Source organism: Crocodylus porosus, unplaced genomic scaffold (genome assembly GCF_001723895.1).
Source record: "Crocodylus porosus isolate Cpor-Errol unplaced genomic scaffold, CroPor_comp1, whole genome shotgun sequence".
NCBI classification, from domain to species: domain Eukaryota; kingdom Metazoa; phylum Chordata; order Crocodylia; family Crocodylidae; genus Crocodylus; species Crocodylus porosus.
Window position 1 is genome coordinate 3,738,190 of NW_017728939.1, and position 16,603 is coordinate 3,754,792.

Below are 16,603 nucleotides of genomic sequence, written 5' to 3' on the forward strand. Positions count from 1 at the left end.
CATAACGTCTGGGCTGTTATCTGGATGCTTCTGCTAAAATGAGCTGGAGATGAATACTCAGTAATGTTGAGCTGTCAAATCACCATGGCTCTTTAGAGTTAAGGTCCCTCTCAGATGAATGGGGCAGTTCACACCTCTCTGAATTATTCTTCCAGGCTGACTGCACTTTCAGCTAGACACCTCTTGCACTGGTTACATGCGGGCCATGGTCCGAAGATGGTTTGCAGCCATAAGGATTACAAACATTTCCAACGGAAGCTGAGATTCTGAACACAGGTAATAGGATCACAGGAAAGTAGGGCTGGAAGGGACCTCATAAGCTCAGGGCAAGATCACCCCTGACTTAACTATCCCAGCCAAGTGTCTATCCAACCTGCTCTTGAAAATCTCCAGACTAAATAACCCTAATTCTTTCAGCCTTTCTTCACAGGTCATGCTTCCAAAGCCCCTAAGTAATTTTGTTGCTTTCCACTGGATTCTTCCCAATCTGCTCACACTTTTCTTGAATTGTGGGGCCCCGAACTGGACTCTGTTCTGCAGGTGAGGCCTTTCCAGTGCCAAACAGAGCAGAAGAATCATCTCCTTTGATTTGCAGGAGACACTCCTGTGAACCAGCCCAGTCATTGTGCAGCCCTGTGAATACAACCCAGTTCTCTGGCAGGAGGTGAGTTCTGTGGCTGCAGAACACAGGATGCTCCAGGTAGCGCTTTCTGCAGCACTGTCTCAGTAATGCCAGGTTAAATCTGTTCCATTTACAAGAAAGGCTGGGTTTTCCTGCCAGTGCCTCAAGCTCCTGGGGGATTTGACCTGAGCTGGGTTTTTCCGGCTCATGCACTGCTGGTCATAAAAAGACTCTGCTACTGAAATTCAACTCTGTTGCTAATGCATAGGCCACTAGAGAATCCAGTTCCCTGTCCCCAAGCTGTTCTAGCTCTGAAGTTTAACAGAGGAGAAAAGTGGGCAATTCTCATTCTTGGCAGTACAGGCTGAGTGTGGGACTTGCAAAACACAGGGGGCAGATCTCTTTGTTGATGTGCAACAGGATGGAAGGCTGACTCTACTCTAACCAGCCCCAGTTTTACATTGATGTTACTCTCCCTGGACACTTCTGCCCTGTACTGCCATACCTGGGATGGGAGCTGGGCCCTAGAACTATCCTTCCAGCATTGACAAAGAGCAGGGTAAGCCCAGCTGAGTCCTGTCTTCTCTGGAGATGGCTCTTACAGGGCTCAGCTGTCCCTAGGGAAGCCATATGGCAAGTTCTTGCAATGGGACCCACTGTTTCCCTTGTAATGTTGGCTTTCACATACCTGCTAGATAGCCTTGCTATCATCTGGGTGGTATCCCCAGCGTGCAACATGGTGACACAAGAGATCTACAGGAATCCTGCAGTCTGGTTAATCTGGGGCACAGGGGAACCACAATGGGGGGAGCACTAGGAAGGGGATGAGCCTTGCCAAACAATGGTACTTCCCAGTTAGTTGGAAGGAATTGCCAGCAGGGCTGGAGCCCCTTTTTGGGCAACGGAGACAACTGTGTAGAGAGATGCATTGCAAAAGGTCAGTATCAGATTTCCTCCTCCATTGAGAAGGCTGCTTGGCATGGCTGGGCAACAGATCAGGCTGCTGGGCCTCTCCTTTGCCCTCTGCTCTGGGGTTGTGGCCAGGCTGCAGAGTGGCAGTGGCTTTGGGGAGCTCCACACTCATTTTGCTCCCAGCTGGAGGTGGGGCCAAGCCTTGTGGCTTAGATCCAGATCCAAAGCCCCTTACAAGCTGGGGAAACATGGATCAAGGCTCCAGTTCAGGCCCATCTCTGCATCTAGCCTGGTTCTCTCAGCATCCCCACCATGATGGGAGTGTGCCAGATACTTTTGCCCAAGCCTTGCCTGATGCATGGTACCAGCAGAGAGCCCATGGGGACTGCTCCCCTCCATGCTGCCTGCCTTGTTGTCCTTGCCACTGGGCCCCAATTGCATTGTGGTCTCCCCACGGGTGAGAAGGGACTGCATGGTCCTAGGCTTCAGCAGCAGAGGCACTGTGGACACTTGAGAACACTCTTGACACCTAGGCTTGGGGGTCAGGGAGGAAGGGGCTACTGCCTCTCTGCCCTGATGTGATCACCTATCATCCTCCTGTGGTAGGTGGCCAGGAAGATGTCATTGTCCCTGGGGCAATCATGGTGGCAGGAGCATGTCCTGATGAACATCATCTTACGCTGGAAGATGTCCCCCTCCGGGCACCTAAAATCCACCTCTGCGGTGCTGGTGGTGTGCGGGGTGCAGCAGCGGCCATCCGTGCAGCTGCCACAGAACTTGGGTCGGTAGGTGCGCACGCTGGTGCAGCCGGAGAACTCCAAGTGAATGGCCTGGCGGTGCTTCGGGGTCCGCACACACTTCTTTCCTTTCTGGGAAGGGAGCAACAGCAAGGAAAGGGTTAACCACCCGCAACAGGAACACATGGGCAGAGGAGCTGAAAATTATTGACGTGCCTCTGTGGGGGGATGCTCTGGGGTTTTCCAGGAGTAATTTTAAAGTGATATTTTTTTTGGGGGGGGGGGGGTGTAGAATATGTTATTTTGTTTTAGTGAGAAAAGGGCACTGTGAGGGTCTCCCTTTCTTGGGAAAAGGAAAAGAAGAAGAAAATGGAAGCAAGAAAGTGTATTTAAAACAAAAGGTGGGTTCCCCAGCAACTGGAACAAAGACACATCCAACCTTTTCCCAACATTTCAATAAGCTGGAACAAAAAAAGGCATTTCAAAGCAATCAGACCTCTCCCACAAATCATTTCCACCTTACCTAACCCCAGTTTTCAATGCTCTTGACCTCAGGTTTTTGAACAGCTTTAGCTCTGGGCCTGATTCTGCCATGACCAAACCCTCAGTTTCCAGTTAAGTGAATGGGAGCACAAGATGCTCTGCCCTTCACAGGGCTGGCCCCTGTATGTGATGCAGTATGGAGGGGGTGACTAATTTGCTATTGCTCCATGGCCCAAACACCCCATGGAGTTTGAGGAATGAAATATGGGGCTTGCTTTAAGGCCCTGCAGAGACTTGCTCCTTTTGGGTCAATGGGTTTGGCATCTACCCATGAATTTTAGGTACAATAAGTGTATAGGGATCAGCAGATAAGGGAGCAAGTAGGCAGCTCCCTGAAGTAGGCCCTGACACCTGCAAGCCCTTGGAGATAGGAGCCTTATTTAAAAGGGCCTGACACAGGTGTCACAACTACCTTGGCATTAGTAGTCCTGGCAGAGGACCCCTTGTGCCTTTGCTAGCCAGAGGCTAGAGGCTGCGCAGAGTGCAAGGGCAGGGAAAAACCACCAGCCACCGGCTGCAGTGGGTTCAGCCGCACCCTGCTGCTGTCTAGCACTGCAGCAAGTACCTTGATGCTCTTCTCCAGGAGGAAGTTGCAGGGCCGGACCATGCAGAGCTGGCTTTCCTTCTCCAGGCGGCACTGAGGGTTGTCATTGGTGACGCGGCTGGAGATGCCCATCCCACAGGTCCTGGAGCAGGCACTCCACTCGGTTGTCTGGACCAGGCAGTTCTCCTGGAGGTTGTTCAGCTCAGGTTTGTATGCTGAATTCTCCCTAAAAACTGAGCCAGGTCAAAGGAGACTAAAGAGAGGGTTCAGAGCCCTGGGACGAGACAAGGTACATCACCAGACACAAGGGACATCACTGCATGGTGCCTCATTCTTTGGGGGCCTCTACGGGATCACTCACAGGCTGGTGCAGTCTCACTCCCCAGTGATGGAGCAGAGAGGGACTCTGCAAGACCCCATTAGGTTGCTCAGCCTTTCAGGAAAAAGCCTAGCAGGGCAGGCAACATTTGGTTTCCTTTCCCTACTTCTGGCAGCTCTGCTCAATGTGAGAGACCTGGGTAGTGCCTCAGTTTTTACCCACTCCTTAGCAGTCATCCTGGCTGCTTTCAAGACTGATACTTTTTACACACCGCACAAGCTCGGCCTTGCCAACATTCTCAGCTCTGACAGACGAGATGAGCAGCTGATTCACTTCTGCAGTCCCAGGCCCCCTCCAGTCTCAGCTGGGTTCACCGTCTCTGCCTTCCAGCCCCAAACTTCCTTTCTGTGCAGCATTTGCTCCAAGCCTGCTTGTGGAGCTGGACCCTTGCATGAAACCTGCTCTGTTCAGGGAAGCCATGGCTGCTCCCTGATGCTGAGGGACTGAAGAGGGCTCACCCCTTGTGCACAACTGATTGGCTGCATCATTTGCTCCCAGCAGCAGGCCCGTCACACAGCTGCACTTGTGAATCCCCTCGCCTGTGGATCTGAACCTCAAGCTGTAGCCCACTTCTTTAGTCCACAGCTAACTGCTCTCTCTTGACAGTGAAATCAGCTGCTCTGGCCCTGGTCCTACTCCCACCTGCCTGTCACTCACCTGCCAGGGCTGTTTCAAAGCGGTTCTCCTGGCTGCCCTCTTGGCAAATCCACTCCTCGCAGCACTTGTTCAGAAGCTTCACCCGGCGGGGGTTGGGGCAGTCTGGGGAGGGGAGCCGCAAGTCATCTGAGCACAGGGGGATGCAGCCGATGGCGCCGTCCATGCAGATGCACTGCAGCTTGCAGGTGGGCTGGAAGCTCTCGCCGTTGTGATAGATCTTCCCCAGCAGGTCACAGGTTGCTCCCTCATTAGCTGCAGGGAGAGAGGACAGGGAGATGTGAGCAGCTGGAAAGCCAGGCCTCTTCATCAAGGGGCTATGTTACAACAAACAACCTAAGCACTTTAGCAGGAGCAAAGTAGGTGAACGGAAGCCTCCCTCAGCCGGAGATATGACCCCGGGGGTGCAGCCTGGCCTCCCCCAGGCCGGACTCTCCCAAACAGACAATTTCCAGTCCTTTCCTTGAGTACCTGTATGAGGAGCAGGGATTGAGCTGACGGTGACCCAAGGTTCACCAGGCACCGACCATACCCCTGTCTTAACCCACCTAACTGGATAGGAACAGCTCCACTTGCAGACCCGAGTCAGTCCCCTTCCAGACATGAGAGGCTCCCTCCCCTAGGCAATTCAAGAATGCACCAGTATAATTTCTCATGCCCAGTTATCCACACAGATCTGAGCAAGCTGCACTTGCTGACAAGCTGCATTTACTAGCTCCAGGTCAGGGCTAAGCCTGTAAAATGCTTTTGAATGAATGGTGTAATGAAGTACACATGCTGATGAGAGGATCTGTTATTTCTGAGCACAGCAGAGGGCACTAGTACCATATGAAAATGACTACGCTACTGACAGCTACAGCACTGAGTTGGTGCCCAGGGAAAAGAGACTGGAGGCTAACGGGATAACGACGGGTAATGAAGGAGCTGGTTGACAGTTCAGGAATGTTTCTTGTGTGCAGAGCTATTCTGGCCCTTCTAGACCCTTGGAGGAAGGAAGATCACATAAAGCTCTCTGTCGCAGAGATTAGGTCCCCCGGCACAGTTGAGATACACTGGCAGTATGGAGGGGTTCAAGTTTAGATCCCAAGCACCCCACAGTTCAGAGGTGCTTGGTCCTGCCCTAACTCTGAGGGCCAGGTGACAGATCCCTTGCTGAGTTGTCTCACAGGAGTAAGTTCTCCATATGCGATTCATTCTGATCACATTAAAAACCTCTGTTGCTATGGAAGCGCTTGGCAGGCCCTAACCGAGCCATTTTTTCAATGATGGATCTAAAAAGGCAGCAGCGAGCAAGGTCTAGAATCTGGCTTCTTGAACCGCCTGAGCTCTCCCCAGTACTTTTCAGGCCTTTCTGAAAGTCAGCATCAGCCTGTGGCAATGTTTGGGTTCTGGCACTGGCCGTGATGCCCCGCAACACTCGCCCTGCTCTTCTGCCATGCCTTGATGTAACTACTGACTGCCAGAAAGGGAGGCTACCTAAGGGTCCTAGTGTGAGCCCTCAGTTCTTCTGACAGCCAGCAGGTCCCGCATGGACCCTGCTGGTCTTTTACATACTTTACGCCTGGTGGGTCCTCCTGGCCCACTTGTGCCTCTCAGGGTACTTGCAACCTTAAGGGCTATTCACGGCCTCTGAAACTCCCCTATAGCCATGCCCAAGCCTTGCAGAAGTTACCACACAATCGCTTCCTCATTGAGGCTTACTTCAGCCTTCAGCCCCGTGGCCCTCTCTCCACCCGGCTCTGGGCAACAAGCCTTCTTCAGCTTTGTCTGGGCCCCTAGCCCTATCTTAACCACGGCCCCTGGCCCTATCGTCTTGAGTTGTGCCCAGCTGCAGTCCTTCTCTAGGCTGCAACCCTATAAGGCTCAAGCCCCATCTGTGTCTCGAGCCCCCAGCCCCTGGCAGGGCTCCAGACACTCTGGTGCCCACAGGCACAGCTGGGACCTCCATGCCACCCCTACTAGTCCCAAACCCAAACCACCAGTATAAATTATAAAAAAAGGTATAAACCCTCTGGCAACATCACCAACTAATCTGGTCTGGGTCCAAACGTAACCAATGGCTACTTGTCCATTCAACCAGGCTTCCCCCTTATCCTGGGTCATGTCGCTTTGCAAGGCAGCAGTGTTCTGTTTGCCTCCCCCAAGGCAGCTCTCATGCCAGCTAGGAGCCAGCTAACCCTGCTGCAGTTTCCTCTTAAGTAACAGGAGCCTTCTGACTCCCTGTTACACATCTCCTCTTTGCTGAGCTAAAGCCAAACACTGATATCCACCAGCCTCCGGGCTTGGGCCTGCACGCAGGATGCCTGCCAAAGGGTTTGGAAGCATCTGAAGCCCCAGGCTGGGGTGGAGGATACTTGCCGGTAGCAGGGCCACATATGGTACTTGAATGATTCACACAGGTTTGGAATTGATTTGGCTGATTTGACTTGGGACACAATTTTTTTTCCTTAAATCTATATATATCCACCAGAGAAACCTCATCTTCAGCTGGGCAAGCTGCTAAGAAAAACCACCTCTTTGCAACCGTCCAGGTTACATACAGCCAGTGTCTCAAAGCGCCCCAAGTCTTTGACGTGCAAGATGAATTTCTGATATGATACAGGAGCCAAAGGCTTTTGTCCTTTGAGACAAAAAGGCAACCTTCTTTGATGTGTCATCAATTTCCCACACGTTTAAAGGTGACTATGAACGGGAAAATACATTTTTTAATTGATTTTGCACCCCTGGTGGCTTCTCTATGATCTGTGAAGAACACCAGGATGCATTCCTTTCCTCCTCACTCCCACAATTTCTTCCTTAAAGGATTTTTTTTCTCTTTTACATTAGGCATTCAACTCTTACCTTCTGTTTTCCTACAAGAATCTCTGGGTGAGCAGAAAGCTAGCAGAGTTGTGACATCAAAGACCACTCCACTAAAAATATCCCGCTCCCTTGTTGCCTGTTTAAAACTTCCATTGTCTACAGATTTTTGTTGACACCTAATTCAACTCAAAGACGTTATAAACGCACAGGAGCAAAGCACACTTTTAAAAGAATAATGTACAAGCCCTTCTTTTAAGGGCTGTGCCATTTCCAATCCACACTGAAGACATCTAAAGGGATGTTCTGCAAAGCTGAGGTACATCATTATTAACACTAGCTACTTTTCAGTTAAAGATATTAAGAAAATCTACTCCCTGGTCTGCCACCCCTTGAAAAATATCTTTCAGATCTACTTTATAAATCGCAGATAACAAAAAGGGCCAACATCAATAGACAGAGAAGCCTGACCTTCCTATTATGTGGTACACCACAAAGCAAGACAGCCTTATATCTTAAACTAGATAAAAGGACCATTTTCTTCCATGAAAATGACCATGAAGTCAGTACATTTTCTTTGCTGCATTCATCTAAAACAGGGATGTCAAAGTTGTACTCACCCTGGTTTACAGCTGGCGCCCCATGTATATATAAAGTGCAGAACTATGGGTAGAAATTTTTTCCAGTGGACCAGAAAACGTTGATTCAATTAAATTAAAATGTTTCAGAAGACCGTATTGATTTTCCTGACATCTTTATGTGCAAGTATTCAAACGTTTTCTTCTGATAAGGACAAAATGTTTTCTTTTCATTTTTATAATATAATATATGAATAATTGTCCAAATAAATGCTGTGAGCTTATCAAAGTATTCTGACAACGTCAGAACAAAATATTTTTTGAATATTTCAGGAAAGAAGTTGGGAGATTTCAACTTTTCACCTGGATTTGGGATGAAACAAAATTTCAAACTCTCAGTATTCTCCACAGGACAGAAATACCCTGTTTTTGTTAGTTCTGCTCAGCAACTTCTTTCCAAATTTCAGATTCTGAACAAAAAAAAGATCTGTGAAGGCTTCAGGTAAATGATTACCAACATGGCAAGCCCTGGCCTGCTTTAAAGGACTTACCAAGAAATCAGCTATGTTTGCTACCCCCCTCCCTTGCTTCATAGATAAAACACCTTCATCTTAGAAAGTGTATGAGCTGCACAGTGCTCTTTTAAGGGTCTCATTCAGGCTCTCCTAAGCTCATTCCACCTTGTTCTTGAGAGGAACACAAGGCTTTCAGGATTGCAAACATCTCTATTCTAGCCAGAGTAAGGAAAATGTATCTTAACTTGCAACTTTCTGCACTCAGAAGCTTCAAAGTCTTCACTTTTTCCACCTAAAAGAAGACCACCCGTTTTCGATGTAAAATGGCCATCCCAAGATTGTTTGAACACTCCTGTTATTCCTTTCAACTCAAACCCTCTTGGTCCCTGCTGCTAAACTAAGATCAGTTGGTTTTCTTAAAAGGTTCCCCCTAAAGTGTGCTCTAGGCAGGGATTTTCTTATGCCTTTAGATTCCAATTAGCCAGTCATGCCCTTTCACTTCTCTATAATGGCTTCATTTTCTTGCTCTGATCCAATTAAAGCAACAAAGCAAATTGAGTTAGGGCTTCTCATTTACAAGCTCCATGGAGCTCTGCTCCATTCACGAGTCCTGTCTCCAGACATCACCTCCAGGTGACAAGGCATTTGCACTCTGCCACACAGAATACCCCAGACTGTGAATGCCCCGCTGGCACAGATGGTTTCTGCATCTGCCCTGTTGTCTAAGCTACCTGGTGGAGGAGGTCTCTCGCAGGGATTTGTGGAGCACGGGGCACACAGGGGATGTGAACAAGTAGCAATTCTCACCTTTCACTTCCCTTCTTGCCCAGGTTAGTGTCCAATCTTGACAGTTGTGCCTTGGATATTTTTAACAACCTCCCTTTCCTTTTCTTGTCCTTGCTGAAAACACCTCTGTTCTCTCTCGTGTGGGCACCTGTGACCTTCTTTTCTTCAGCCTCCCAAGCTCTCCCTTCTTCTTTCTGTCCCAGATCCAGTAGCTGATCTCATCTTCCTCTCCCACCACTCTCTCTGCCACCCCCTTGTTCCTTCACTGCTTTTGCTGGCTTATCTCTCAAGATTACAGAATGGGAGGCACCACAGAGATAGTTATGACTAGGTGAGTCAATGGTATTATGCCTCATACCTTCAAACAGGTGCTCACAGATTCATCAGCTGAAATTCTGACCTTATTGAAGTCGCTAGGAGGTTTTTGAGAACTTTAACTTATCCATTTTTAAGATCAGAAAGGATCAATGTGAACATTTGGTCCGACCTTTTGCATTACAGAGGCTACAGAATCCCCCCCAGGGATTTCTACTTCTAGCCTGTACTTTGTGGCAGACATTCAAACTTGAGGTCAATTCTGCAAGTAATAGAGGCTCTCACTAGATCTTCTTCCAGTGGTGCTATGCTTATTTATGTCCTGCAGTCAAGCCAGCAGTTAGAAGAAAATGGCAAACTTCAAGTACATCTAGTGGCATCTTTCAGTAGTCAACATCTGGACATCGGCTCAGGTAATTAGAACTGGGAAGGCCATGTAAAGACATCCAGGGTGAATCCTGATGAGTGCGCACATACAGTTTGCAGTACCTCAAACCCATTTCACCATGCTGCTGGCTTGCACACAGAGGGTTGGGGGGTTTTTTAACACTGGGAGATCCTGGCGTAAAAAAAAATCACCACTAAAAAGGCAGTGTGGTGCACATGGCAGCAGTGTGCACTGCCATAAATAAAGCCTGGTCAGCCAGAACCACACTCTAGCTGCTGGCCAGGCTCTGAGCGGTCAGCTTGACACCGCTGCTGCCCCAGGAGGTCCCCAGGACTCCAGGTAAGGCCTCTGGGGCCAGAACCTCCCCTATGCCAGCCAGGTCAATTTACTGCACACTGGAGCACGTGTGCAGGGGCATGCCCAGGGACAAATAGCAGTGGTATAAATATGTGCCACTGCTATTTGTCCCACAGGAAACGCACGCCCCTGCACATGCATGCTCATTGGGACACAATCACCCCTAAGTGGGGTATAAGGAAAATTAAATAGATCAAAGGAAATAAAATTGATCAAAGAGGAGATAACACTAGCTTTTGCATGTCAAACTAATCAGCCAAACTCTTGCAAATTAAAAAAAATAGCATATGTTATTCCAGCAATTCTCAATCTGGGTGGCACCCTGGGGTGCTATGAGATTCTTTTAAGGTTGCTGTGGGAAAACACCCAATATTAGCACTGTCATTTGTGCAACACACACAATTCACAAGATAAACCCAGAGATTTCAAATAAGAATTCAGTGTCAAAAACATTCTGACCTGTTGTCGCCTGTCTGAGTTCTTTGCAGTAGAAGAATTGCTTTATTATCTTTTCTGTGGTTAAAAAAAATGAGTGAAAGCAGAAAACCCTTTTTCTGAGGGCGGGTAGCCTTGGGTCTAACAAATTTGAGGACCACTGTATTTCTGACACGGTTAAAACAGCGTAATGTCAAGTAATCCCCAGCTCTCCTGCATCAGGGCAATTCCAAAGTACAATGGCTGAAATGCTAATGATAGCTACAGCGAGGGTTGCTTGAGCATTTCCATTTCCAAAATCCCATTTACAATTGCTGAGAACTTCCCAAAACTTTGATTTCTATAAGAGAAATTTTCCAGCCTCCATGTCTATGCAGGGTGAACTTTTTGGAATATTTGAACCAAAAACACTTCACTTTTTTTTTTTTTTTACAAAAAAACCCGAAGACAATAGGAGGCAGGATTAGGGAGGGAGTAAATATGCTTTCTCTTCTATGATAAAAGTATCCAAGAAGAACACTTGTAACAAACACTGGTGATGCAATAGTTTGGATTAAAAACTGAAATTCAGCAAGATAAGGAGAAGTCTTGAGGGAAATCTGATGAAAACAGGTTTGCATTTACATCACTCAGCACCTGCAAATCCTAGGTAGTCCATACATTTTGTTTTGTTCTTGATTTTTGGCCTTTATTAATCTTGTGACCACAAAAAGAGCATCAGTTTGTTTGTGTGGGCGAAGTGCATGTAAAATGCAGCTGTTGCCATGATGGGTTGGGGAATTCTGACTTGATTTAAAAAGTGACATTTCTTTACCAGACATATCCAATATGTTGCCATTACTGCAGAGTCACTGCAGCGATGGGAATCTTCCACAGTGATAGTACAGACACCAAGTCAAGCTAAATGACTGGCTTCCACTGAAAGTCAATTATTATCTGGCCCCTAACTCCCATTCTCATCTTTGAAAATCTCTCCCACTTCAACAGAAAGCACTATTTAAACATGAGATGGACCCAAATCTCACACGATAACTTCTACCACAGCTGAACCAGAACTAGAGTTCAGATTTGAGCTTAGACCCAGAAATACAATTTTGGAGGGAGGAAGAACGGACTATCCTAGGCAGATCTTGCAGTGGTTTTAATCCCTATACAGCACTGACATACTGCAGTGCTAAATGATACATGTAAATGCCACTAAGGAGAGGTTTGGATGCATCTGAGGTTATGACTTGTGTCACCTACTCAGTTGCACACTTCTCAGTCCATCGGTTGGTTTAAAAGGGATGACACAGACCCAGTAAGAAGAGGGCAGATAACATATCAGAAAAGTCTGCTGCTGTGTTTGTCCCCTGTAGGAGATTCACACAGCTCTGCGGTTTTTCTGTCATCTGCAGAACCTGTGGCTCCATGATGAATGCATGTGCAAACTGCTCACCTAAGCATATCCCACTGCCACTGTGGATTTTGGAGAAGTCGCAGTAGAGTCCTTTGTGATGATCACAGGGTTTCTGAAGGGAACACAGCTCACCAAGCTGCCTGGCACACACCTTGCAGCAACCGCAGGCATCCAACACATGGCTGGTACCAGCAGGGCACTGCAGTGGCTGGGAGGGGCACTGGCATGGGTAGGAACATACCTGTGATTCTACCTGGAAGGCAAATGAATCAGAAAAAGTACAAGTTATTTTTAGAAACCATCCAGCTGGAAAAATTAACAGTAAAGATTGTGTGTGGATCTTTCTCCATCCTACTGCTTCTCTGCTTTGCATTCTTCAGCACCTATGAAGTGGCTGCCATTGCAGCAAACTGACCCTTGCCTGTAGTCTGCTTGTCAGTGTGAGCTCAACAACTGTTTTGAGATCCCGTACCAATGTAAAGTAACAAAGCAATCAAGTTCATATGCTGGACCCATTTCTGCACTTGCTACAGCAGACCCAGCTTCTGCTGTGAAGCAACCACCCTGAGTATTGTTTTGTCACCATCAACACTAGTACAACTCTTCCAACTGTTTTGAGTGTTGCTCCCAACAACAGTTCTAAATTTAACTTGCATGGGGGCAGGAGTTGCCAAATGTTTGGGTTTTTTTAATTTTATTGTTAACTTCTGCAACAATCAGTACAGGCCAGCACAGGCCAGCAATCAGCCTGAAGCTTAACCTGCAAGACCTCCCAAGGTCTCACCCGCTTCAGAAAGAATCAGTGTAATTCTCTAGTGCAGAGTATTGTGTAATATAACCTCTACAGCCTGTAGCACAGATATTTGCAAGCTGCAGTCTTTTTTGGGACCACTTGCTGTGAGCTGGCACGTCAAATCTCTTTCCAACTGCTAAATTGCATTAAAAGAAGATAAAAGTACACTACACTTTCCCCTATTCTTTTTCATGCATGCAACTGCTCCCAGTGACAAAGGGACATGCTATTTAACCAGTAATGGGTGGGTACCTGAGATCAGAAGCAGGGTAATGTTTTTCTGATACAGTATCTTTGATACCTGGTGCCAAGAATAAAGACCCAGATGCCAGAAAAGTCTTGAGTGTTTCTAGCTCCGCCGTGGAGCTGTTCTCCGCCCTGATGCCACTTGTATCACCTCTGTGTCTCACTTATCCCATTTGGAGAATGTGAATAAAACGGTGCTCAGTTCACCTCTGTAAAGCATGTGAATCACCTTAATGAAAAGGTGTTGCAAAAACAAAGTGGGACAATTGCAACAAGCCGTGCTGCAGACCTGCATGCAGAAGAAGCCTAGCAATCCAACCTGAGAACTGACATTTTGTCTTCCTCCCCCTATTTGGGGACTCTCCTCCTGAAGTTCACTTTGATTTCATCTTTAGAGGAACGGGGTCCCCTCATCTTCATTACAGGCCTAATCCTGCTTCTGTTGAAGTCACTGACAAATTTCTAAGGACTTCACGGGCAGCAAAACTGAGCCAATGTTATGGATCAGAATAAGAAAGATGACTCCCATGCTTCTAGTTCTGCTAGCAGCTTATGCATAGCTCACAAACATCACTCGTAAAGCTGTCACTCCTGGGAGTTGCAAGCACTGACTAAGCTGAAGTCAAAAATCTACTTGGAAGACTCACAGCTCTGTATGTATTCTCCATCCCTCACTCCCAGGTCCCATCTGCTTAGTTTACAAGTCAAAACAAGATTTTCTTAACTGCTACCACCACAGGCTGCACCTAGCTACCTGGAGAAAGAGATATGAGTAATGTTCTTTCTGCTCCATGTACCCTTTGCTAGCAGTAAAGGCACAGGGAGGGCATGCACAAGGAGACAACAGCTCCATATCTGCAGCTGCATTGGCTCTGTGGCATGGTCAGTGGGGAGGTACCCAACCAAGATCTCGCCCATGGGAAGCAGCAAACAGGTGCAAGGATTCTTTACAAAAATAATGCTCTTTGGACCATGATCACATCTGAAAAAGCTGGGGGAAAGAACTGTAAGGCTCAGTGAAAGGTCTGCTGGAAGCTGGTGCAATATAGATGTAACATATGGTCCTTGCTCCTATAGTCTCACACAAATTATACGGATACAGCAGGCAAACTGTGATCATCCAAATGCTGAATTGCAGTGGATAATACCCATGTTGTCCTTCATCACACCTCTCCGAGGCACCCTATAGACACTGATACACCTTATAACAGCCTTGTGCGATACGTGAGAATCACTATTTCCATTTGACAGACAGGGGGACTCAGGCACAGACAAACTAGTTTCCCCAAGGTCATAGGTGTCAGTGACAAAGCTGAGAACAAACCGTAGGAATCCTGTTTTGCTTTAACCACTAAACAACCTGCCTCTTCCTGATGTAGGAGTCATGGCTCCTGTTCCCCAGCTCTAACAACTAGATCCTTGCTCCTCTCCTAGAGATGAGAACGCAGTTGAAGCTGGAGCCCCGCTGTCAAAGCATTCAGCAGCGGTTTGGGAATATGCCCTAATTTGAGATAAACATCTATAAAAGTGTTTCCATGATCCGGTGAATCATAATGATCTATAGTGTGTACTTCAGGAGTGCCTGTGCAGGGTGCTGCACAAACAAAGCACAAAACAAAAAAAGAGATTCCCTCAAGAATAAAAACTGCCTAGCCCTTGATACCAGTGAGTTCTTTACTCAGTGAAAAGAGACACATTTTCTCTGTTGGCATATTCTGGGTGATGCCAGCAACAAATATAGTTCATCCACCTAAAGCATTTTGCATACATCAGCTCAACAAGCCATAACATTCAAAGCTGCCGGAGGCATGGGCCTTGCATCTTGATTGCTTCACAAGGTGCTTTGCATGCTTTTAGGCCATATACTAACAAAATCATCATAATGCTATTGCTATTATTATAAGTGTGGTAGCACCTAAAAGTTTGGCTCAGAATCAGCATGCTACTGTTCTAGGTCTTGTATTAACACATAGGTAGGCAAGCCCCAAACAGCAAGAAAACCAATTTCTTCTTTAGAATCACTGTTTCAAAGGGCAAGAAGCTATCTTATGATTAGAGGTAGAGGACAAAAATAAGAGGGTTTTCTTCCTGAGCAACGCTACATACTTGGTAGGTAATGCAGTGGGACAAGCTGTTTTACCTCTCAGCCTCCCCATTCTCCTTCCTGTAAACAGGAATAACAATTATATCAGAAAAGCATGAGGAGCTTAATTCATTTGTGTTTACGAAATGCCTTGAGAGCTCTGGACAGAGGGCACTGTGCAGCGCTGTACTTAGACTCCTGGTGGCCCCGGGTGAACTTTTAGTATCGGGCCCCCCTTTGCTGAAGATTATGATAATAATTTTTAAATTACCATTTTGAGGTCCCCTTTCTGTCTGAGCCCCAGGCAGCCGCCCGGTTTGGCGGTACCTGTGTCCAGCCCTGGCACTGTGCATATCACTCCTTCTTTGCATCAGGCTGTTCTGAACATTTTCTACCTACATACCTGAAATACCAAATGAACTGCTAACCTTTTCCTAGGACCCTTCAACAGCAGGTCCCAACTGCACGGGTAATTTTGCCTAAAGCATCCTGCATGCCTTAAAGCAAGCTGCACAGCTCATCCTGTAAGCAACATTACTGTAGCCCAGTACATACCCAGTCAGGTGCAAGAAGGAGGAGGAACAGAGTGCAGGTTATTGTCCCAAAGCTGTCAGACATCCTGAGTGAGAGAGGATGGATTTCAGACTGACGGCTAGTGACTAACAACTCTCTCTCCCCCGCTCTCTTTCCAACCCTCCTCTCTCTGTCCAAAGAACATTGCACACAAGCTCCTTTTTAAATAGCCTCCTGAAGAGGCGTATCCTGCATTTGAGTGACAACCTGGGAAGCAACCCAAAATGGTGCAACAAAAAGTGTCCAAATTCCAGGGCATATTAGCAGATTCCTGTGGCCCTGGTGGTTACAGGGCTGCTGATGGAGCCTGCAACTTTGGTCACATTACTTGGAGAAATCAAATCCTGGCAAAACACTCTGCTAGGTTATTATTATCATCATCTAATTCTTCCCTCTGCACTCCCCCCTCCCTTTTGGCCAGAAGAGGTGAAGACTTAAATAAGCAAAGCTTGTCAGGCTAATTTTTCTCCTTGAAAATATGTGCATCTTGGGGAGGGCGAGGAGAAGAGTTGGAAAGTTTCACTCTGCAAGAAGCAATTAGGTAGCAGAAGTCACTGTGCAACAGCAAAGCTTTCAGACCCTGCTGGCCCAGGAGAATGAAAGCCAGAAAGGTGTAGGGACTGGAAGGTGATCTGATCTCTTGTGATATGAGGAAACGGAAGGTAACAGGACAAAACTCACCTTCCAGGGGCAATAGCTGCCTACAGTGTTTAATTTGTGGCATAAAATAAATGCAGGATGAGATCACACATTATGTAGTCTTTTGTGTGACTACTGCTGAAACAGATAGGCACCCGTATAAAAGTACAGGCTTTACAATATGGGGGTTGGTTCAAGGCACTCCAAGTGAATTAGAGGATGAGAAAAATAAGCAAGCAAGGTTGGGAGCTGAACCAGGATAACAAGAGGGTGATCTCAGTCCCTGATGGTGGGAATGGTTTGTAA

General features: G+C 47.2%; 1 protein-coding gene across 1 annotated transcript; it reads right to left on the bottom strand.

The window, feature by feature from the left end:
* Window positions 1-482: 482 nt before the first annotated feature.
* On the bottom strand, window positions 483-15,920 carry LOC109318425 (connective tissue growth factor-like). The gene is made up of 5 exons (XM_019547689.1): window positions 15,641-15,920; window positions 12,003-12,216; window positions 4,395-4,646; window positions 3,380-3,591; window positions 483-2,403 (listed from the first exon to the last, which is right to left on the bottom strand). Exons 1-5 carry the CDS (start codon window positions 15,701-15,703, stop codon window positions 2,092-2,094), a joined length of 1,053 nt encoding a protein of 350 aa, XP_019403234.1. The 5' UTR covers window positions 15,704-15,920; the 3' UTR covers window positions 483-2,091.
* Between the last annotated feature and the right edge of the window lie 683 nt (window positions 15,921-16,603).

Coding starts and splice junctions, on each gene's coding strand:
- LOC109318425 (XM_019547689.1), bottom strand. CDS start 15,703: ATGTCTGACAGCTTTGGGACAATAACCTGCACTCTGTTCCTCCTCCTT. Junction 4,647..12,002: donor TGGCAGTGGGATATGCTTAG/GTGAGCAGTTTG, acceptor CTCTCCCTGCAG/CTAATGAGGGAGCAACCTGT. Junction 2,404..3,379: donor TCCTGGAGAAGAGCATCAAG/GTACTTGCTGCA, acceptor CTCCCTTCCCAG/AAAGGAAAGAAGTGTGTGCG.